The sequence below is a fragment of the Carassius gibelio genome, chromosome B20 (genome assembly GCF_023724105.1).
Source record: "Carassius gibelio isolate Cgi1373 ecotype wild population from Czech Republic chromosome B20, carGib1.2-hapl.c, whole genome shotgun sequence".
NCBI lineage: Eukaryota > Metazoa > Chordata > Actinopteri > Cypriniformes > Cyprinidae > Carassius > Carassius gibelio.
This window is the reverse complement of record NC_068415.1, coordinates 12,833,780-12,858,764: the sequence shown is the minus strand read 5'-3', so window position 1 is coordinate 12,858,764 and position 24,985 is coordinate 12,833,780. Positions and strand designations below refer to the sequence as shown.

Genomic DNA, 24,985 nt, shown 5'->3' with positions numbered 1-24,985 from the left:
TAGGTTATACATCACCTTACTGCTTTTTTGAAAGTTGATAAATGTTTATAATATATTTATGACAAACGTTTTGGAGTGTGCTGGCATGGAACAACATTACAATAAACCAATCAGAATTGAGGTATAACTTTTCAGGAAATATCTGTTTTAGGCTTAGAATCAGCTATCATTTCCCTCTGATTTTACGAATAAATTATGGGTAGGGTTAGGTTTAGGGGTGGGACTGGGTTAAGTCGTTATTTTTGTACAGTAATGTTGATCCACGATCATCAAAAGATGTTGATCCAGGAACATGTCTTCCTTGGCAAAATCGCATGTGTATGTTGGACTGCGTGTTAACGTGTGCATGTGCAATCTCAGTAAAAAATACCCACAAGTATGGCATAGCTTGTAAGTGAAGAAAGTATTTCAACGAAAGAATTTTGTAATTATTTTCAAATGAACTATGATATGCTGTCACATACTACAGATAATAATGTCCTAATTTTACAAAAACAAACAGGAAATTTCTTCACAGTTATAATGGGGGTAATTCATGGTAATACAGCTCCCTCTATGGGCATATTTAAAACAACACAACTGCCTTCAAATAATATACAGCAACTTATACACTACCGTTAAAACTTTTGGGTCGAGAGATTTCTTAACAATTTTGAAAGAAGTCTCACGCAAGGCTGCATCTATTTAATCAAAAATACAGCAAAAAAAGGTAATAATGTGAAATATTGTTACAATAAAAAATACCTGTATTTGTATTTGAATTTGAATATGTTTTAAATTTCATCACAATTATTCTAATATGCCAATTTGGTGTTTAAGAAACATTTATTGTTATTATCAATGTTGAAAACTGATTTAAAATGCTTGTGGAAATACTAGAACTTTTTTTTTTTTTTGATAAATAAAAAGTTCAAAAGTACATTTGATCAATTTAATGTGCCTTGCTGAATAAAAGTATTTTTTCATATTAATAAAAAATCTTCCTGACCCCAACCTTTTGAACAGTAGTGTACGCATTCCTTCTAACCAAAATATCAGTTTTTTTTCAAATTAACCTCCAGAATTTTAGTTTTTAATTATTATTATTTTTATTTTTGTCAGTGTCTAACTTTTTTTCTTTTGTAGAGTTACCTGCTCCAGGGTCTTTAGTTGGACATGTTTGAGCTCCCAGTAGCAACGCATTCTTTCTACTCGTTCAAGCTGGCCAAAAAATGCAAGTTGACCCATGCCAAGTCCCTTGACCCGTGATTCCTCTCCCTCCATGGTTCTGTTGTTATGAAATGCAGGACATGGATGGGCAGCAGCTGTTTTACTAGACGTGGCACACTTCCTCTTCTTGTCTGCAGTAAACTTTGTATTGTGTTTTGAGCTAAAGAGAGAGAGAGAGAGAAAGCAATCAACCAATCAATCAATATGGGGGAAAACTCACTAGGCCTTGAAGTCAGCTGATTCTGATACACAAGCTTTATTAGACTGATATTGTTTCTATCCACCTTATTTTGCAAGATGTAGCTTCTGTTAATGTGTAAGATTTTCAATTCATTAATATAGTGTAGGTAGAATAAATGACTAGAAGATTAAGAAAGTTCAGTAAACACTTAAAATATTAATAATGATAACAAATACTATTTGAAAGTGAAAGTGAAGTGACATTCAGCCAAGTATGGTGACCCATACTCAGAATTTGTGCTCTGCATTTAACCCATCCGAAATGCACACACACAGAGCAGTGAACACACACACACACTGTGAGCACACACCCGGAGCAGTGGGCAGCCATTTATGCTGCGGCGCCCGGGGAGCAGTTGGGGGTTCGACGCCTTGCTCAAGGGCACCTAAGTTGTGGTATTGAAGGTGGAGAGAGAACTGTTCATGCACTCCCCCCACCCACAATTCCGTCCGGCCCGAGACTCGAACTCACAACCCTTCGATTGGGAGTCCAACCCTCTAACCATTAGGCCACGACTTCCCCCTAGTTTGGACGACTTCCCCCTAGTTTGCAATATAAGCAGCATAACAGACAGTTTTGAACCACTAATGACACCGGATACAACACTTCAATAAACCTCAAGTTAATAATGAGTAGGTTACATTTTAGACACAATATTGCCATTACTTTGTCTATGTTGCTAACCCAACACAAAAATGGCTGTTTAAACTATTCACACAGATTATTCAACAGAGCAACACAAAGTAGAGCATTCCTGAATGAATCGGTTCAGAATGAATCAGCTCAGTGAATGATTCAATGACTCACAAAGACTGCTGGATTCAGAGCTGTATGCTATCATATTACCCTTACTATCTGAGCCATATAATTAAATGGTAAAAACAGTAGAATGCTGATATACCATTTTAAAATCAGCAAGTCACTAGTTTTGTTTCATAATGAATCTGCATTCGTTTTGGGTAAAATAAATGAGTGAATGACTCACACTTAAATAAAGTTTGCCCTCACCTACTGCCATAACGATGTAACTGCAGAAAGAGTCAGTGAAAACCACTTATACACAAACTTACAGAAAACAGACATTAATTATTGAATGTGACAAATCTTTATTTAATTTTTTACATATATATATATATACAGGTGCTGTATCTCAATAAATTAGAATGTCAAAAATTTGAATGTTAATTTATTTCAGTAATTCAACTCAAATTGTGAAACTCATGTATTTAATAAATTCAGTGCACACAGACTGAAGTAGTTTAAGTCTTTGATTCTTTTAATTGTGATGATTTTGGCTCACATTTAACAAAAACCCACTAATTCATTATCTCAACAAATTAGAATACTTCATAAGACCAATAAAAAAAAAATGTAAGTGAATTGTTGGCCTTTTGGGAAGTATGTTAATTTACTGTATGTACTCAATACTTGGTAAGGGCTCCTTTTGCTTTAATTACTGAAAGAATAATATATATAATATGAATATTATATATATAATATATATGAAAGTTTACACCCAGAAGCATAGTAATAATGCTATTATAAGATAAAAGTCTACACTGAATAGTCTCTATGCTGGACTACAATACACACAAGAACAGACTGGTAGTAAATGTATAAAATGATGTGTGTATGAGTGTTGAATACGAGTGTTGGGTCAGTGAGCAGGTGCAGGTCAATGCTGACGTCTGGGGTAGGTAATGGTTGAGGTTAGCAGCTATAAGCAGCTTTATGGGGGTCAGGTAGTCATTTTGTGCTTTTAACTTTAGACACTCAGGCCAAGTGGTCACCCTCAGTTTGAAAGACTGTTCTCCATACATGGACAAAATAATTATTACAGCTTGTTTAAAAGTGTGACTACAATGGCTACAATGTGACTGTGAAAGATGGATGATTCATCAATGTACTAAAAAAAGGACTGGGTTTCAAAAAGAAGATCAAACTAAAAATATAGATTGCAATATGATATTTAAACTATATATATGTCACTTGTAACAAAAAAGCTTGTCGCTTCACATTCAATTTATGCACTTAATCTATCACCATTGATCTAGGCTGCATTTAGACATCAGCTCTACCTCAACATACTGTCATAAGTACTAAGTGTGTTGTTCTCTTTCCAAGGGATCAGTTGAGATGCCATTCTGCGCATAGCACGCTGATCCATCTGCATGCCTTGGGGTAACAGAAAGTCCAAGAGTGGAGTGATCCCCTTGGGGCTGGGACACCCCAGCAACAAGAACAACGCTCTATTTTCAAACCAGACACAAGCCTCAATCAGCTCTGGCGCCTGTGGTGAAGCATTATTCCCTATAATGACATAAGAATGTTGGTTCCTCTCTATTAGTTTGGGAGAGCTTTTGTCACACTGTATTTTAGGTTCATGTTAGGTCTTTTTCCATAATGCCAGTCAGTAATATTTTGATATAGAGCAGTGAACAAATCCTATCAAATAGTTTTGTTTTGCTGGGGGTTGTTGTTGGATTGGTGGATCTAAAAACACAATATTGTGGCTTTTTTTTTCCCCAGTGTAATAGGTGCGTGACTTTGTGATCTGGCCTTGCTGTTATATTCTCTGGTGCAGTGTTACAGAGTCTCAATTAAAGGGCTTTGAATGGCTTATGCTACAGTGAGGAAAGGCAAGCTATTTGACATTCTGTCAGCACATCTCAAGACAATCTCAGTTACATAAAATAAAATGTTTGTGCCTGCATTATCACTGCCAGCATTTATTATATGGCTCTGCTCAGTTTGCGGTACTGATATACTCAAATATGTCATCTGAGTGGTTAAGTCTTGATTAATTGTAAACATAGAAGATTTTTTTTTTTTTTTTAATGATGTTACACAAGTTTACCGTTTATCAGCTCTGCACCTCTGTGTATGAGATGCAACCAAAACACAGGTTTAAGAGATTCATTTTAAGTGGAAAGGGCACTATTTTTTACAGCTAAAGACATTAATTTGAACTATTTTAATGTGTTTAAACTATTAACACAGACAGATGATTTAACACAGCAACTCAAGGTAGCACATTCTTGGATGAATCAGTTCAGTGAATGATTCAATGGCTCATAAAGACAGTTTCTGGATTCTGAGCTGTATTACTCTTACTATTTGTGCCATATAATGAAATGGTAAAAACAGTAGGATGCTGATACACTATTGGTGATCCATAGGTTTATAATTTACACAGTTTAAAGTTAAATTACCATTGACAATAGCTAACCCTATGTAATGAACTATACTGTTATAGGTTACATTGCTATTTGTTGGTTAAATAAAATATTTTACCTGTAAGAAACCATGTCTGGGTCGGTTTAAAAACCTTTCATATCTCTTAAGTTCTCACCACCACCAAAAAGCCAATGTTGATTCTGGTTATATTACTGAATCTATCGTTTTCCCTTCTCCTTGTAGATTTTGCTTGTGCTATATTCGGGGTTTCTTAGCTTTTTGTTTTTATCATTGATTTGCCACTTTGCATGTTAAATGGTTAATATTTCTTGCTTGCTGTGACAAATAACTTTCAGCTTTATGCCATGTCAAAGTACCTGGAGAGGTAAAAGAAATCACAGTTTTGAAGATGGTTTTTATGATATAATCACTCAATATTCAAATTTCTTGATAAATTGAAAAAAATTACAACAACGGCATTCATAGATAAACATAAAATGAAGAGGATTTTGAGGGGAAAAGGAACAAAAAAAGAATGCAAGGTAGAAGTAGAAGATAGACTGGTAGAAGTCCTAAGAAAGGTTAACATTGCTTAATGGAAAATTAAGTCAATGTTTTAATCTGCGTAGAACATTAACAGATTTTGTCTTAAAGGTACTAAATGAAATGGACATGTTAAAACAAATCAGATATGATTCTAGGGTTAGGATGTTCCTTTGATAGGGCCCTAAGAGAATATATCATTACGTTGGACCCCTAGCCAAGAACTCAGGGAGATTTTGGCAGCTTGTTCCTTGGAACATCACTTCTTTGGCGTCACTTCTTCTTAATTATTTTTGACTGACAGTTTTCACTTGCTAACATATGGTAGAAGAAACATTTAAGTTTGGAAGCTAGGAAAGATTGTCTTAAATCTCTGCCCAAATAAAGGATATTTCATATGGGTTTAAATCTCAGTTTAAATCACAATCTATGGGTTGAAATTTACTGATGAATAGTGGCTAGTCTGTAAAATGAAATGAAATACAATGACTATAAAGCTTGCTGAGCTATTTTGTACTCATATAGACGCACCAGGGAACATTTAATCTCTGATCTTATATCAACACCATCACTTTTCCAGCTACCTAATGGTAATAGCAGTGGAGTGTAAAATTACACATACTTTAATGTACTTTCCACTTATACCAATAGATTCAACACAAACATTTACCAACCCACATGCATCTTGATAGAGTTTAAGGATTAATGAAACACCATAGCAGCAGTTACGTTTAATAAAAGCATATAAGATTGCAGTACATCATATTATAGTGTTTTGTAGCATATATATATAATATACTGTGATATGTAATTTGGTTTCCACTTACTTTAATTAAGTGGGTCGGCAAGTCCCTCCAGTTGAGGTTTTCCCTTTTCTCTTCCTTTAGCTGTAAAACACAGTCTGTATCAAGGATGTTAGGTCAGATCAGCCTCAAACATGGTGTCTTGTGAGCATAGTATACACTGTGTAAGTAGCACACAGTCAAATAAGCAAGGAGAGAGAGAGAGAGAGAGACTGTGGGATGTGGGAATGGGTCAGCAAAGTCAGAGATGAGTCAAGTGTAAATGTGCAGTGGGGGTGGAGGGATGTGGGGGGATAAGAGAAGCGCACGGAGTGGGAAGGGGGTTAAACATGTTATTGTAGAGGGTGTGGAATTTCAGTGCCATGTGTTCCCCTTTCCTGTGTATATGTATGTGTTTGTGTGGAGAATAAGTCAATAAGAGAATAATCAATTCATGATTGTAAAAAAAAAAAAAAAAAAAAAAAAATCTTCAATCAGCTTACTTATTTAAAAATTGTCAGTTAAAAAACAAAAATCCCATAAATAACTTTTTGATTAATCAAACAGCATGGTTGGGGAGGAATTACTGTCCAGATAGGTGAGTCAATACACATTTTTAAGCAACTGTATGTATGCACATATCAATATTGTAATTTTTGTCACACTGTACAACAATAATAAGGGGTATATCATTATTATAAGGGGTAGGTTAGACCTTAATAAAACACAATCTAATAGGCATAAAATTTTATGTATTGTTAGCTTCCCTACTGTTATCGTCATAAAAGTCTTAAACGTATCACTGTTGTAATTAAAGTGAATAGCCTTACAAGTGTCACTGCCATAAAGCAATTTGCCCTTTTTGCAGAATTTCATACCTGCTCACCAAAGTCACTCCCAAAACAGACATTTTTATAAGTGTATCATCAGAATGATTTTTAAAACTGATATTTCAAAGTTAAAAATGCTTTTAAGACTGTGGTTTTAAGTATTAATTTAAATGTTTGGAAATAAACCGATATTTTAGTCTGAAGTGCCCGTTCCCTGACTTAGAGTCTAATAAACCTTTGTCTTGTCACTCATGTTATTTATAGCCTTCAGCTGTGATTGAACCGTCAGTGAGAAACCACCTCATGGACTAAGTCTTTAAGACTTAAATGTGCACTATTTTTGCAACAGTGCAGTTTCAATGATGCTGTTCGAGGTAGAGGTCAAATGTAGGCAATATGGCAAATCCACATCTGTAGATAAATAACAATTGATCTACTACTGCCTTTGAGAATGGCAACTCTAGTGGGACAGACCACCAGACAGAAGAACCAGGTCAAAGTCTGTTCTCCTTGGCTCATTTGTGGCAGTTCAACAGGTGAGGATCTCTTCTTATTCTGTCACCCTGTAGTTAAAGCTATAAAGATTCCTTTATTGTGTTGGAATATAGGTTAGCTATGCTATGGGCTGGCACACATGTTGTATATGATGGATTGTGTTCTCATTGAAAATAACAGGATCAAAGCCAAACTGCAGCTGCTCTTGTCTTTTCATGAACTTGTATGAGCATGTAATGCATTTAAAAGGGTTCTAACATTTTATGGTCACATAACAGAAAGCTTGCTTTTAAAATGTTTAATTTATAATAACTATAATTATTATCACAATGATTATTGTTGCTGTTTAATAACAATTTATTAATGTTGTTGTTTTATAATTATCTAAACATTCTTTATGCTTTCAACATCACTTCTTTAGTTGTTCTGGGAATGAGGTCAAGGAAACTGTATGTGTCTGAGTGTATCTCTGTGTTTCTGTGTTGGTAGGGCAAGTGTTTCAGTACATTTGCAGATGTCTGGTACACTCAGGAAGCTGTGTGTGTGTGTGTGCGTGACTGTCTGTCAGCTACAGAGCAATGTTACACACAGTATTTTCATAGCCAACCATTCCCCCTTCTTTCAGGGAGCCATGTTATACTCTTTAGTCCCTTCTGATTAATTCTCTCTAAGTCTTCTTACATACACATATTCACATATTTAATTTAGTATCTAAATGAGGGCATACCATAGATTTACATCGCTTTATATGAAGCTAATTGTTATGCAATGATAATTTTATGAACCCTAACTCTTACAGAAAACATTTGCATTTTGCATTATTACTCAAAAACGGATGTCCCCATATGTCCCCAAAGGGAGGTTCTCAGATTTACCTAACCTCTGGGGACATACTAGAGCTAATTAATACCAAACACACACACACACACACACACACACACACACACACTGGTGAAAGTAGGCATGCAGTGTGAGGTGTGGAAATAGCAAACCATGGTGCTGACATGAAGAGTTTTATTTAAACCTCAATCTGGCGTGTAAGTGCTGCTGTCTGTGTGTAATTCAAGAGCAGCAATGGTATGTGTTTGAATATGTCTGTCTGTGAATGATTGTCTGTCTGTGTGTACAAAACATATCTACAGTACACAGAATCCTGCTCATAGAACCAAGAACTGCTATTCCACCTGTTATGGACATATTGTATTATTAAATATGTTCTTATGCAAAACAAATTAGTAAAAAAAAATAAAAATATGTAAGTTCTTATGACAGTGAATTGAAAATAAAAAAAATGTGTGCATCATTTTTAAATGCCTTTCTATAGATAAACCTGCATGCTACAAATAATGAGTAATTCTGCCATCTAGTGACTTACAAATGTCATTGTGCAGGGCCCTTTAAACATTGCTCCATAAATAAAAAAATATTGCATAACCCTGTTGTGTTGATGTTCGGATATCTCAAAATGGTGCATTGATGTGCCTGTCCAGGTTCACACCAAAATCTGTTGCTGTAACTGAACACAGACTCGCTTGTTAAAATAAGTGGAATGGAGAGTGAGATTTGAGAGCTGACAGAGGTTTCATTTCAGGTTAGACTAACCCTATTTACTTATTTTTTCAGGAAAGCACAGGTAGAAGAGAGGGGAGCGGAACTGACAAAGTACCTCGAGACAGGAATCAAACTCAGGTCACTGAGTGAAGTTGCGAAATGTAGGCTACAATTTTTTTTATGTTGATTAAAATGCTATTCAGCAGGGACACCTCAGTTTATCAAAAGTAAGAGTAAAGTCATTTATAATAATGATGCAATAGATTTCTATTTCAAATAAAATGTTTATTCAACAAAGTTTCTTGAGAAAATATTACACAAACTATTAAGCAGCATAACTGTTTTCAACATTGATAATAACAATAAGAAATGGTGTGTGTGTAGGAGCAACTTTAAGTTAACGGAACAATGTCCAAGCTTCAGCTCAATCTGTACTTAATGTGCCATTAAATGATACTGACATTGATAATGAGGCAGCTGATTTCTTCATTCATAATTTTTTATAATGTCAAGTGATTGGCGTTATCTCTTAAGGTAGCCACTTCAGGTAACTTGACAGAATCAGTAATCTATATCAGTGGTGGCGAAAGTGGGTCCTGGAGAGCCACAGCCCTGAAGAGTTTTGCCTCAGCCCTAATCAAACACATCTGAACAAGCTTATCTAGGTCTGAAGGGTTCGTAGGAGGCTACAGGCAGGTGAGTTTTTATTAGGGTTGGATCTGAACTCAGCAGGGTTGCCACCCCTGGTCTATTTGCTTAAGATAGCATTCAAGAAAAAAATTAACCCTGTTTTTTACAGATGTGAAGAAGCATTTCGACAAACACTTCTTCCACAAACACAGCGCCTATTGTGAAAGGCCGTTGACAAGGTTTTATTGTGCAGAACCTCTGATGCACCAGTGTGACTCACCCTTTATGCACAAAGTCCAACTGATTAGTCCAGAGCTGTCACATTCATTGAATTCATCTTGTGTTGCTGACAAAACAAAGTGTTTTTCCTATTGTCCACTCTCTCTGCCTCTCCATAGAAAGCACACTCAAACTTACCAACAAATGTTTTCACTCGCTTTTGAACTTGGCTGGTTAAAAAGTTGCACAATATGCAGTACAATAAGGGAAGCACATAAAAAGGTAATAAAATGGTCGGGTTATGAGACTGACTCACCTGTGATAAGTCTAACTCATACAGTTTACCTGTCTAGCTTGTTCTGCACTTTATGGGCGCACATGGGCGTTGCTGGTCCATTTATATAGCGCATGACTCTAGGGCAGGATTCTCTTTCACTCAGATGTTCTTTTGGGACAAGCATCTTTTATAAAAGGTAAGTAATAATACTTAATCTGTAGGCTACACATTCAATTCTCAAAAGCAGGTGCTCGGAACTGGAGTGACGCTTCCACTGGAATAAACGCAAATGTACGTGCAACTTCCTGTTTCTCTCACAGTAATCAAACCTCTGCGCGCAAGCTAAATATTTACGGTGATGGGCATATTATTAGCTAAATATGTTAAAACAAAAGGACATTATCAGAATGGACAGCAGTCTAAAGATGTTTTTTGTATAGGCTACTAACACTGGCAATTCATAAACCATATTGTTTACACTCTAAATCTGCTCAATACTCTTTGCTGCTTTTTGTGAAAATATTGCGCTAGGTTGTATGGATTTTAACGATGGTTGCATAAATGATGGGGTTCTTTTTTACGCAGTGTGATCAGTCATGGAGGGTCTGTCTCGTGCTAACAGTCTCTTCGCTCTGGATCTCTATCGGGCTCTGAGCGAGAGCAACGCTGCGGGAAACATGTTCTTTTCTCCCCTGAGCATCAGCGCAGCGCTCAGCATGGTCTACTTGGGAGCCCGAGGAGACACTGCCAAAGAAATGGAAAAGGTATGGGGTATAAGCATCTGGAAGAACAAGAACAGGTCTGTGTGGGAGTGTTTTTTTTTTTTTCAGTTGTGAATCTACAAATAGTTTGCATTCTGCACACTTACAGTAAACCGTGACTGGGAAATCCAGCTAGGAAACAAAACCATAACCCAAAACCAGGAAGAGAAAATAACCCTGTTTGACAGAAAAAAATGGGGTGAGGCCCAAGAGTAAATAGTTGTTCATAGTATGAGCTTAAAACAGAGTTGCATTTATCACAGCCGAACAATACATTTTAGGGTTGAGAAAATATAGATGTATAGATTGTCTCGAAATGATGACTCATTTCTGTTGGGTAACTGTGAAAGTTTGAGTTGACATTATCATTCAGTGAATTCTTCTTGTCATTTCAGTTACTTATCAATGGATGGTAAGAATTCAAGAAAATTTCTTAATGCAGAAAATGTGCTCTCATTCAGATTTATATTGTCATTCAGTTTAAGCAGTGAATACCATAGCATATCTATAGTTTATTGTATAGCCAAAGTGGTTACATGTTAACTAACCTATAGAAGTATTGAAAATATTCCAAGTTACTTAAACGCTTAAGTGCTATATGCTGACTTCAACCATACATCATCAATCTATTAGAAAGTATATTTGCATGGTTAGACTGAAATCAAATGCAAAACATTTGACGTTTATTGAAGACCTAGGCATAGCAGGACATTTGATTAGCCAAAGAGCACATGCAGGCTGTGGTAGGCTAACTCAATAGAGAGAGGGAGAGCTAGAGTAGTGTAAACAAATATAAACAAATGATTACAGCTGCACATACCTCTCTCTCTTTAAAGCTGCTCTATTAGAAGGAGCTTAAAAAAAAACAACAGAAAAATCCATCCAGATCTGAAAAGAAAAAACAACAACTGAGGTTTTAGCCACAAAAGCCAACTTGTGCGTGCCCTGAGCTTGCTGCTGTGATTTGCTTTAATTTCAGACTCAACTAGACAATGAATGTGAACGCTTGTTTTGACAAAGGACTTCAGACTCTGACATTTAGTTTACTCCTTGTGATAAATCTGCTCAGAACAGGCTCTTTAGTGCACACCCTTAGCTTATTCTGTTACATACCATGGACATTTTTTTTTTTTCTTTTTTAATAAAAGAGTAATACATAATAATTATATATATAACAAAATAAAAATATGACAAACTTTGTAAACTATTAGTAAAGTCTCTCCTGTGTAAACAAGTTAATATGTGAACTTCTTTCTCTTTTTAGGTTTTGTCCTTCAGTTCAGTCTCTGATGTTCACTCTCATTTTGAGAGCCTCACCTCAGCAATCAACAGTCCATCAGCTTCTTATATCCTCAGGCTGGCCAACCGTATCTACGGAGAGAAAACCTTCAGCTTCTTACCTGTGAGTTAATTCTGCCTTTAACAAAAAGACATTTGGAAGCTAAACCTAAGACATATATTCTTTTCCATCCATTATTGTTTAACTTCTCAATTAAGAGGTCATTCTTGATGATTGTTGTCATATGTCCTGCAGGAGTATTTGGACTCCACTCTGAAGCTGTACCATGCTGACCTTCAGGCTGTGGACTTCATTGGAGCATCTGACGAGTCACGACAGCTCATTAACAAATGGGTGGAAGAGCAGACAGAGAGTGAGAAGAGCAGTTCAATAACAGTTCAATTTCAGATTAAAGAATCAGTTTGGACCTGTTGCTAGAATATCTTTTTTTTTTTTAAGTACAGATGTAAAGTCAGTCAACTTGTATTTTTCAGATAAAATCAAAGACCTTATCAAACCTGGAATGGTGACCGGAATGACCCGACTAGCTCTGGTTAATGCCATCTACTTCAAAGGCAACTGGCTACAGAAATTTAATGCTCAAGACACTAAAGAAATGCCATTTAAAATTAACCAGGTCTGTATGCAAACTATAGTAAAATGCAGTGGCATGTATTTACTCAAAGCATACTAAATCATATCTACTTCATAGAGGGTCATACTCTTTTTCGTGTTCACTTTCACATTGGTATGTGTATTTATATTCCATCAGAATGAGCGCAGGACAGTGCAAATGATGTACCAGAAGAAAAAGTTCCCCTTCAACTATGTCTATGACCACCGCTTGCAAGTGCTGGAGTTGCCATACATAAAGGAGGAGCTCAGCATGCTGATACTTCTTCCTGAGGAAAGTCAGGATGGCTCTGACCCTCTTCATAAGGTCAGCAAAAAGTTTTCATACTGATCTGCTTGACTGGAAAATGTTGTAATTTTGTGTATATTCAGAGACTCATGTGCACATGTGTTTGACAGCTGGAGAGTGAGCTGACCCTTGACAAGCTGCATGAATGGACCAACAGAAATAATATGGACACCCACACAGAGATTATAGTCCACTTGCCAAAGTTCAAGCTGGAGGTTGAGAGCTCCTTAGCAGAAATATTGATGGGGATGGGGATGAGCTCTGTGTTTCAGGACACAAAGGCTGATCTGACAGGCATGAGCAGTCAGGGTGGCCTGTTCCTTTCGGCAGTGGCCCACAAGGCCTTTGTGGATGTAAATGAAGAAGGCACAGAGGCAGCAGCCGCTACTGCAGCCATTGTGGCATTCTGTATGTTACGAGAGGAGCATTTCACGGCAGATCACCCCTTCTTGTTCTTCATCAGGCACAATCCCACCAACAGCATCCTCTTCTTTGGCAGATTCAGAGGCCCATCTTAAATATGTGATGTTTGTCTGTCTAACACCAAAATAAAGGTTAAATACTAGTATTTAGATGTCAGTAATTCACATTTTGTATTTTTTCCCCCTGTTTCTTTTGTTTTTAAGAGCACAGCAACACAAAAATAATGTCTTGGCTTTGGACTGAGATGAGAAAACTAATTTAGAGTTCAAATTTAGTTGGAAAATGATGGCTTACCTAATGCAACACATTCTCGGTAATGCTTTTAGTGACTATCACAATAATTATTTTGCAAATTTTCTAGCTAGGACAAAAAAAAAGTAAATGAAGCAGTCATTAGGCAGGCTGACATCTTTGTTTGCTAAAGAATAACGTAACACAGCTGTTAACACACTAATACACAGAGTATCCCATAATTCATGTTCAGGAACTCACATGTCCAAAAATCGTGTTATGCAGAGGAATGTGGTGTAGCTAAGTTAAATTAATTACATATTACATGTAGCCTAATTTGGTAGTAAAATAAAAGTGTTACATGTTTTATTGTTATAGAGATGAATATGTGTTTTTCATATTGCAACCGCTTTTTATTAAAAAAGTATAAGCATTACAATAAATAAATGATATAAGCGGTTAGATAGGGTCTTTAAGTTTAAAGTCGACATGAAACAGAAGTGGCGATGTTTTTTTGTTTTTTTAGGCTACTGTGACCTCTCCGAGTGAAAGACTTGATTTCGTCCTTGGGGAATTGATTGGATCTTTGGAAGTTGGGGCGTTTCTAACAAAATGGAGGCAGATCTAGGGGGTATTCCAGAAAGCAGGTTAAGACTGTGAGGGTTTAAGGTTCCATTTAGGACAGGCCACTTGTTACACCGCGTTTCCAGAAAGCGTTTCGTTCAAATCGGAAACCGTAGCAAAACGGTGCACACCGGTTTGCTACGGTTTCCGGTAAGTAAGTTACTTACCCCTGATGTAAGGTAAGGAGTTAACAAGCAAACCTAATCATGCACGTGGCTGGATAGAAAGTGAGGCTATCACGTGATTTTGTGGAAACTGCTCCCCTCGAAAAGAAGCTTCACTGGAAATTGCGCTGCGTGCTCCATACGCGCATCTATGGCAAGCCGTTTTAGCTTAAAATATTCCCAGCGTTATTCGTCAATACCATTTATACTAGTAACAATTCAATTAAAGAGCTCTACAATTTAATTCTTACTAGTAACATTGCAATTTTTACTAGTTACAATTACAATTAGAGAGTTCTCTAATTTAATTAGAGAACTCTGCAACTGCATTCTTACTAGTAAGAACTGAATTAGAGAACTCTCTGACTCAGTATTCACTAGTAGCTAACAGTCATGATTATAGAGCTCTAATTGAATTCTAAGAATTACTATTAAGAGACCTCTTACACAGTTCTTACTAGTAAAAATGCAATTACAGAGCTCTCTAATTAAATTCTTACTAGCAAGAAATCGAGTTAAAGAACTCTACAATTGTATTCTTAGTATTCTTGTATTCTTAATTTCTTAGAAATTAAAACTTGTATTCATTAGACACAAAAAGATTTGTGACTCCACTCATTTACCTTTCCAAATCCCGCCTATGGTGATGCACTTCAAAATAAAAGCCCCATAAGCATTAATTGATAGCATCTTCATTGTGTCAGAATGACCATAAGAGTGAGATGATAGCTTAGAAAGGTGTTGTTTTAACATTGAATCACTTCATTAATGCACACTTTTTATTATTATTATTTTTATTATTTTTTTATTCCAGACCATTAGATCCATATCACAAAAATGAAAAAAAAGAGAGAATAGTCTTGAAAATAATTTACCAGACAAAATATCATCTCATTGTGGTGTTTATTATGCACTGTAACATGCATGCGGAATTTGAGCTACATACAGGCCAATTAATAGGTTAATTGTCACTCTAGACAAACTGTTTTTCTTTCTCTCTGTCTCTCTCTCTTTTTTAGGTCAGACATTAGCCAAATAATAATAATAGCAACATTATTTGGGAGGATGTTTTGATAAGCCTTATTAGGTGATATTTTGCTGAGTGTGTTTTCGTGCTGGAACGGTGGCTCGTTCTGTTGTACAGAGTGATTCATTTAAAAACACTGATTCATGCAAGTACGAAACATGTTTCTCTGAGACGCGCAACAGTTCTTCTCCAGCTTTGTTTGGAACTACTTTTGTTGGTGCAACGAAAACAGACAATATTGTGTTCAAAATGTAACTCACTTATATTCATTTCTTGTTGAACTGTATAACTGGTAACAGACTCTGCCTCATCATTATTGAGTGAGTGAAAAATGATAAAACCCTTATAAAATGTAACAAAAACAGGTATGTTACATACATTAAGTAAATATGAATATTTCTGAGCATACATTTATATGCATGTTTTCTGTGCAAGTGTGAATTCACCTTTAAAAATAGTGTAGCCTGCATGTTAATAAGTGTAAATAGTGATATAGACTATTTACACTAAGTGCAAATTGCAGCATTTTTTTGTGATATGTACTACATAGACTACCTATATTTCTTCTCTGTAAAGCATAACAATTTTATAATAATTTTAATCAATATAGCCTATAATAATATACTTAATAGATCATTAGAGCCTCGGTGCTGCTATTCATCATTAAAAACTGCTTGACTGAACAAGCTGCTTGAGTCCCCATTTTCTTTTTTCAAGATAGATTTTTCCTTTATTCCAATAGGACAGTGTAAGTGAATTGAGGTGGGATTGGAAGGGTCCGCTACACGAGCCAGGACTCAAATTCAGGATACCCTTGGTGCAACAGCATTATCGATGGACTGTCCACAAAGCAGTCAGACAGACAGTCATACATTTTATGAATATGCATGAGGCACAATTATCATAATGAGGCATTCAGATTGTCTGTCAAGTTTCTGTAAATTCTGCTGTCGACATCTAATTTAAAACCATTTAGGACTATGAAGATGTTTGGAATTTTTTACTGCCATTAAAGACAGTACAGGAAGTACTAACATACTGCGTAGTTCAAATAATACATAATTGTTAATTCTATTTACAGTAGTAAGGTTTATTTGCATGAATAGGCACACTAAAACTGACACACAAATGCTGCATTTACTTGTTTTTCTTTTGATTTTGATTTGAAAGCATGGGCATCTGGACCACTGTATGTGAGACAAGACCCACCCACAGTTTAAAAAGTGACGTGACATAAAGCCTAACAGCCTGAGACTCAAACCCACAACCTTAGGGTTAGGAGTCAAATTCTCTAACCATTAGACAACAACTTCCCTGCAATTGCTATGATATTGGACCCACTCACTTTTACTGTCTTTAACCCCTGTACTATGTTCGTTTGTGGGTCACACTCAAACTGTTTTGGGTCTCCAGAGACTCCAGAGATTAAAATTTAATTTTGTAACAAAATATTTTACTAGTAAGAATTACAGTTAGAGAGCTCTTTAATGCAATTTGTACTAGTAACAATTTAATTAGAAATCTCTCTAATTGAATAAGAGAGCTCTGCAATTGCATTCTTACTAGTAACAATTTAATTAGAGAGCTAAGAATGATAATTAGAGAGCTCTTTAATGCAATTCTTACTAGTAACAACTGAATTAGAGAGCTCTTTAATTCAATTACAGAGATCTGCAATTTAACATATCTTTAATGTGTTTTTTTACTAGTAAAAATTGAATTATATACTTCTGTAATTTATTTTAACTAGTAATAATTAAATTAGAGAGGTCTCTAATCAGAATTGTTATTAGTAAAAATGTTATTGGAGAGCTCTCTAATTGTAATTCTAACTAGTAAAAAATTATTTAGGCCTCATTTCACTAGTGCATTTTTGTTTTAAAATGCATAACTTTTGATATGGTTATGCCGTTTACACTACTCTGCCGTTTTCCACGTTTGAAAATTGAGTCTTTTGAAAATGCTGCTGACCCCGTTTTAGTTTGAAAACTCCGGGGTTGCATTTCAGTGTAAACGAAACCAAAACGGAGACTTTCAAAAATGATGGCGTGGCTGTGCACATGATCTCTGCGTATCCTTGATGACCTTGTAACCATATAATGAATAGTAATCATGCTCATTGTTGAACTTGACAGTGACTAGCAACCGATTTTTTGTTTACACTTTTATGTGCATGTCCACTGTGCATGAATGGTCACATGACATGCACTTTTCAGTTATGTAGAATAGACGGAGCTCGTTTCTGAAACACCAACGTAAATTTGGATCGTTTTAATTCTAAAAGTCAACTCTGTAATTGGAATTTTTAATAGTAATAATTGAATTAGAGAGCTCTCTTATTATAATTGTTACATGTAAGAATTGATTTAGAGAGCTCTCTAACTGGCATCATTAGTATATTTAATTGTAGGTTTAACATGGCAGGTCTTTGAATTTACAAAATTTAAACAAGTATGTACAACACAATTTATGTTTTGGTTGTGAACATACTTTAATCAAGTAGATTTCACTTGTTCATACTGAGTGTTGTATGTACACATTTCTGTCACGTTAACTGAAAGTGATTGAATCTAAAACTGAAGTCAATCTAATTGAGTTTTGACACAACCGAGGCACTCCGGAGCAGATGGTGGCGGCATTGCATCATTGAGAGGGAAGAGAAACTGCTGTAAAAGGAGAAATTCAATAGAGCTTAGAAGATCCAGCAGCTGAGCCAACAGTTGCCTCATCTCAGACGACAACGATTTAATGCAAAGTCCATCAAATTGTTTTATATTTGTTTTCAAATATATTTTCAAACATCTCTAGATAACAATTAAAATGGTAAATTACCAGCACTTTAACACTCTGCTAGTGCCAACAACCGATGGCCAGACTGTAACGTTAGGCCTTTTTAAAAGGAAGTAATGTATTTTTCACAAAAGTAAATTTTGTGTTTATATTCTACAGTTTGTCTGTATACAACATTTTGTGTGTGTGTGTGTTCATTTTTCTCAATAGGTTTTTGTAAATAAGACTTACTTCCATACATTTACCTACATTTGTTTGTTTAGTGCAGGGCATGAATGCAGTCTGCATCAATGAGGCCACTGAAGACACCACTGTTGGGATTTACATTCTCAAACAACATGCTTTTGATCAACAGAGGATGTTGGCGTTGTCCTTGAAAGCATTAAAGGAATAGTTCATCCAAAAAAGAAATCTAAATTCTGTCATTAATTACTCACACTCATGTCATTCCAGACCTGTAAGACCTTCGTTCATCTTTAGAAAACAAATTAAGATATTTCTGATTTCCTCCATTATGAAGAGTCCTATTTTTTTTTCTTTCCTGATGTCCAGGCCCGGATTGGCTAATCGGGAGCACCGGGAATATTCCCGGTGGGCCGGTATGTTTTTTTGGCTCCGAGGGTCGTTGTTGTCATGGCACTGGGTTGAAATATATATATAAATATATATTATATTATTATTATTATTATTATTATTATTATTATTTTACCGCAGCCCCACTCTTTTTATTTATTATTTTACCACCGTCCCACTATTTTTTATTTTATATTTTCTCGCAGAGTGCAGCCTGATGATGACGTAATTATCTGTTGACTCCCTGGCCCTGCCCCCAACACGTCACCTTGCAAGTTACTCAAAATATAAAAAAAGTGAGATAAAAATGGATAACAGAAAGTGCAAATGCGGCGCTGAAAAGTCCAGAATAAATAAGAAGAAAGCTTTGGAAACTGATGCTGACAAATGTTCTAAGCTGAGCACATTCTTCCTAAAAAAAAACAAACGGAGACGACGAGGCCGGTGTAGCAGTCGATTCTGTTCCCCTCGGAATATCTGTTTCCCCTCGGGTTGCCAGGTCTGTGTAATAAACCCAACCAAATAGTTAATCAAACATTTTCCCAAAGTAGCCTAAAAGCCTAAAATATCTTAATTTGTGTTCTGAAGATGAACGGAGGTCTTACAGGTTTGGAACAACATGAAGCATGAGTAATTAATGACAGAATTCAGATTTTTTGGGGGGTGAACTATCACTTTAAGATGCATGGTTAACCTCCAGTGAACTGTAACAAGCTATTGCTCTATTTTAACTTTCACTTTGTGCCATGTATGGATTACTTAATTATTTTTTTTTCTTCTTCAGAATGCACTGTTTGTTCTAACAGTATACTGGTTCGTATATGCACTATTAAGTCTACACTGATAGTTTATATTTTTACAAATGTCTTTTGACTTCTTAATCGACACTGACAACAGTTAATAGTAGGTTTATCAATGTCTTGCTGTTCTTCATCCAATTTGACAATAATTATGTATCTTTGTTTGAATATGCTATTGATGCATTAAAGTGTTGTTGTTTTTTTATTCTTCTGTGTAATCAATTCATGGCAACTGTGTTTTTGATTAATACTAGCATTAAGAAATCAATGAAATCACTTTTACAGTACACAATGCATTTGTGTAATGATAATCAGGAACTACAAATAATATATTGAATGACATGATTATGTTAAGTAGTCTTAATGTGAATGAAGTATGTTGGTTTGGCAAGCAATAAGTCTTTTAGAAAAAGAGGAAAATTATGTCAGTTGAACACATTCTGATCATGTGGGACCGATGCACACATTAAAATTAAGTAAATTCAAAGCATTGGGAAATCCCAATTTTGTGTAACTGAATTGTTACTAGTAAAAATACAATTACGACGAGCAACGTTGGGAATACTTTAAGATAAAACGGCTTGCCATACGCATTGGAACCTCGGTGTCATAGGTAACTTAACTACTAGCAAGATCATGTAGGCCTAAATCGGTTGAAAAAATATTTTTGAAACGCCCGTTTCGTTCTGCAGACATTCTAACAGCGGGGCGGAGCCCTCTCCGGACAACACTCCAGCAACAACGCCATAATCGATGCAGCGCACTATTAAAATCATTCTTATGGGACATTTTCAAGATAAGTACATCTTTTAGAGCATCAAGTGAATATTTTGAACACGTAGCCTATAACGTTTACAGTGGAATCTGTCGAACCAACAGAGGACAAGTGAATTACGGCAAAAGGACATCGTTAATAAAAGTAAAATAATACTTAGTGACTTGAAAGAAGGTTGCACAAAGTAGGCTATGATACTCACAGCTTTTGTTTTGTTGTTTCTAGCAGTGTGATCAGTCATGGAGGGTCTGTGTCGTGCTAACAGTCTCTTCGCTCTGGATCTCTATCGGGCTCTGAGCGAGAGCAACGCTGCGGGAAACATGTTCTTTTCTCCCCTGAGCATCAGCGCAGCGCTCAGCATGGTCTACTTGGGAGCCCGAGGAGACACTGCCAAAGAAATGGAAAAGGTATGAGTCGAGGTATAAATACGTTACCATTGGCGCTATTCATTTTAGTCTAGTTTCAGTTTTCAGTACATTAAATAACGAACTTAAAAATGTGATCAGATATGTGAGATCTACCCATCTGTCTTTCTCTTTATAGGTTTTGTCCTTCCGTTCTGTCTCTGATGTTCACTCTCATTTTGAGAGACTCGCCTCAACTATCAACAAACCATCAGCCTCCTACATCCTCAAACTGGCCAGCCGCCTCTACGGAGAGAAAACCTTCAAGTTCTTAACTGTGAGTCCATTAAAAATTAGCCTTTAAAAATTATGCTTTTTGATGCTCATCGTGAGCTTTGCTAAATCCATGCTTTGTTTCCTTATCTGAATGTTAAACTGAATGTTAAACTATTTATGTATTTATTTCTTTTTTTTCATATGAGACACTGCCTCTATTTTGTCCTGCAGGAGTATTTGGACTCCACTCTGAAGCTGTACCATGCTGACCTTCAGGCTGTGGACTTCATTGGAGAATCTGATAAGTCACGACAGCTCATTAACAAATGGGTGGAAGAGCAGACAGAGAGTGAGAAGTTATATGAGAAAGTTTTTTGGATAAAAGGTTAAGAAAAGGGATGGGTAACTGCCCCTGAAGGGCCACTTGAAAATAATAGGCAGGTGTATTGGGTTTTTCAATCAAAACTATTCAACCCCCTGGCCACTAATAATTTACAAATGTAAACTTTTTCAAATATCGAGCATTTTTTTAAAAATTGCTATACCCATTTAGTGACAAATTAAAAGCAGTGATGATAATGTAGTATTTTTATAGTAATGGGATTATTTTGTAATAATTAACACCTATTCAACACTGCTGTTTGATCAGCGCGACTAAAAAAAAAGGTAATCTTGCTACATGTAGGTTTTCATGATTAATTTGAAGTATAAGGCCATTTTGGCAAAGATTGTGCTCTTGATACAGAGACTGAAGCTTGATGATTAATGGACTGTTCTGCAGGAAAGCCAACCGAAAGTATAGATCTGAATCTGGTAAAAGCTTGGTTTGGGGATCAGTCATAGCATGGATTTGACTGTCCTTATCAGCCTTAAGATTTCATTATTATTGAAAGTAGTTGATTACATTTGAAGAAAACAGTGGCAACGGCAAAACCAAAGATTATCTGTGATCTGGAAGCATTTTTTTTTTCCAAGTAAAGAATGGGTCAAGATGGCAGCAGAAAGGTGAGAGAAGCTTCTAAGGATTTATAGACAGTGTTTATTAGAGGTTATAACGAATAAGATACTCTACACTAAACTTCAATATTTTTGTTTGTGAATGTTTAAAGCAAACAATGTTGTTTTTTTCATTCTTCAACGGTTTTAAGAATATAGGGGGTTGAATAATTTTGTTTGCAACAATTATAATATATTATTATTATTAACTTTGTATGTGTGATAGGCTGTTTGTAATCTGTGAAAAACACAAACATGAAGTCAAATGTGTATAATTTAATGCCAATGATCTGAATACTATAAATAATCAAATGGTGATCTTTGTTTGTTCTTGTTTTAGATAAAATTAAAGATCTCCTTCAGTTTGGTGTGATAAATGAGCTGACCCGGCTAGTTCTTGTTAATGCCATCTACTTCAAAGGGACCTGGATGTACACATTTGAAGCATTTAACACTAGAGAAATGCCATTTAAAATAAACCAGGTTTGATTCAGGGGTGCAACTCCATGTGCGGAATGAATATAAAGTCAATGTGTTGAAGTAATTTTGTATGTACTATGCATTTCTACATTTAATGGCAATTTTCTTCCATTAGAATGAGCATCGGCCTGTGCAAATGATGTACCAGAAAGAAATGTTTCCCTTCAGAGACATCCCAGAGTATGAACTGCAGGTGCTGGAGTTACCATATAAAAAGGAGGAGCTCAGTATGTTGATCCTTCTTCCAAACGAAACTCAGGATGGCTCTGATAATCTTCTAAAGGTCAGCAGTGCTGATGGATAGTTTTGATGATGCTCTTGACTATTTTGGTGCCATGTATGCTATTTTTCAGTGTGTGTGTCTGTGTTTGACAGCTGGAGAGCGAGTTGACCCTTGACAAGCTGCTTGATTGGACCAAAAGAGACAAAATGTCCATGCATATGGATATTGAAGTCCATCTGCCAAAGTTCAAGTTGGAAGTTGAGACATCCCTATCAAAAAAACTGCAAGAGATGGGTATGAGCTCTGTGTTTCAGGACACAAAGTCTGATCTGACAGGCATGAGCAGACAAAGTGGGCTCTTCATTTCAGCAGTGATCCACAAAGCTTTTATTGAGGTGAATGAAGAAGGCACAGAGGCAGCAGCAGCCACTGCAGTCATGGTAGAGTGTGACAGTTTTGTCAACTTTCAAAGTTTCACGGCAGATCACCCCTTCTTGTTCTTCATCAGGCACAACCCCACTAACAGCATCCTCTTCCTTGGCAGATTCAGAGGTCCATCCTAGAAATGTTACACACAAATTAAGAAATGTGTGATTCTTTGAATGTTTATTAAACAAATATATCACACCATATACATGCATGTCTTCTAAACTTCCAGCTCACTTATAGAAATCTACATTCTGAATGTCAAGGAATCTGCTTTTAGCCTACTGTAACTTCTTGAGTCAGTGATAGGATGGGTTGTAATGAAGAGGTGTTTAAGTCTGTTGTTGCCCATAGTCACACCATAAATACACCACACCAAACTAAATTCCTGGATGGCCACATTTCTGCAGTGTTTAACTCCAACCAGCTCCAAATCACACCTGCTTGGACGTTTCTAATGATCCTGAAGACCTTAGCTGAACTCTGCAGGAAAATTGGACCTTAAGGGCCAGAGTTGAGGACCCCGGTAGTATTATACTAGTATCTAAAAAAATAAGTACTCCATGAATAACTACTAGTATATCATCAGTTAAGCTTCACAGACCATATTGCTACAACGACCCGGTCCTGCAGATTTGCCTTATACAACATTAGGAAGTTTAGACCCTTCCTGTCAGAGCAAGCCACCCAACTTCTTGTCCAAGCTCATGTTCTCTCCAGACTGGATTATTGTAATGCTCTCCTGGCGGGCCTTCCTGCATGTACTATCAAGCCTCTGCAACTGATTCAAAATGCAGCAGTGAGGGTTGTCTTCAATGAGCCAAAATGCTCCCATTACTCCTCTTCTCATCAGGTTACACTGGCTACCAGTAGCCGCTCGCATCAAGGGACCGATGCTTGCCTACAAGACGACCACTGGCATGGCACCAACATACCTAAACTTACTAGTTCAGTCTTATGTGCCCTCCAGAAGTTTGCACTCTGCAAGTGAAAGACACCTTGTGATGCCATCCCAAAGAAGTTCAAAATCACCTTCACTGACTTTTTCCTGGACTGTGCCCAGCTGGTGGAATGACCTCCCAATCTCAACTCGAGTCTTTACTCATTTTCAAAAAACATCCAAAGACTCATCTTTTAGCCAGCTCTTGACCAACTAATACTAGCACTTACATTTTCTTTTCTTGTCTTTCATATTCTTATATTTAAAAAAGAGGTGGGGCTATGTGTTCTGTACTAGACTAACTGAAACTTGTCATGGCACTTGTATACTGTTGTTGTTCTCTTGTTGATCTGATTGCTTCTATTGTTCTTATATGTAAGTCGCTTTGGATAAAAGTGTTTGTTAAATGATTAAATGTAAATATCAAATATATGGAAACACTTTAGATTAGGGAACACAATTCACTATTAACTAGTTCTTTATTATCATGCATATTACTAGTATATTGGCTGCTTATTAGAACTTATGAAGCACATTAAGGTCTGATTCTGCATGGCCATATTCTAGATCCCTTAATACGACCCTATACCTTAACATACTTCAACAACTACCTTATTATCAATATAGCTACAGCAAATGAGTTAATAGTAAATAGCCTGTGTTCCCTAATCTAAAGTGTTACCAAAATGATGTACTAGTCACAATTGGAATAGGCTACTGTAATTTAAATAGTAGTCAGAACTGAATAGCTGAAATCAGAAAGGCAGATCCCCGTAGAAATCACTGGCAAAAATGTAAATGTCATTAACACTGGTTCTTTATTTACCTCCGAAAGAGAGACTAATGTGAAGTCAAAAGTATAGCCTATAATTTAAAGCAACTGTATAGTTTTGGTGCCCTCTATAGTACATAATTATGTATTATTGATATGACAGATGTAATAAAGGGTAAAATTAAGAAGGAAGTGAAACCTTGCC

The 24,985-nt window shown here is 36.2% G+C and overlaps 2 protein-coding genes across 5 annotated transcripts; both read left to right on the top strand.

The window, feature by feature from the left end:
• The first annotated feature begins 9,987 nt into the window (after nt 1–9,987).
• On the top strand, nt 9,988–13,484 carry serpinb1 (serpin peptidase inhibitor, clade B (ovalbumin), member 1). Of its 2 annotated transcripts, none has more exons than XM_052586939.1 (7): nt 9,988–10,150; nt 10,540–10,718; nt 11,980–12,117; nt 12,250–12,367; nt 12,489–12,631; nt 12,767–12,934; nt 13,027–13,484. In XM_052586939.1, exons 2-7 carry the CDS (start codon nt 10,551–10,553, stop codon nt 13,432–13,434), a joined length of 1,143 nt encoding a protein of 380 aa, XP_052442899.1. In that variant the 5' UTR covers nt 9,988–10,150; nt 10,540–10,550; the 3' UTR covers nt 13,435–13,484. The 2 variants fall into 2 exon arrangements, with proteins under 2 accessions (XP_052442899.1, XP_052442900.1); XM_052586940.1 differs by having other exon boundaries at nt 10,088–10,245.
• A 6,683-nt stretch (nt 13,485–20,167) lies between these two features.
• Nucleotides 20,168–24,982, top strand: LOC127984337 (leukocyte elastase inhibitor-like). 3 transcript variants are annotated; one of them, XM_052586937.1, is made up of 7 exons: nt 20,168–20,467; nt 20,552–20,730; nt 20,867–21,004; nt 21,175–21,328; nt 22,280–22,422; nt 22,535–22,702; nt 22,795–24,982. In XM_052586937.1, exons 2-7 carry the CDS (start codon nt 20,563–20,565, stop codon nt 23,203–23,205), a joined length of 1,182 nt encoding a protein of 393 aa, XP_052442897.1. In that variant the 5' UTR covers nt 20,168–20,467; nt 20,552–20,562; the 3' UTR covers nt 23,206–24,982. The 3 variants fall into 3 exon arrangements, with proteins under 3 accessions (XP_052442897.1, XP_052442898.1, XP_052442896.1); XM_052586938.1 differs by having other exon boundaries at nt 20,549–20,730; nt 21,175–21,292; XM_052586936.1 differs by having other exon boundaries at nt 20,549–20,730.
• Nucleotides 24,983–24,985: the final 3 nt, after the last annotated feature.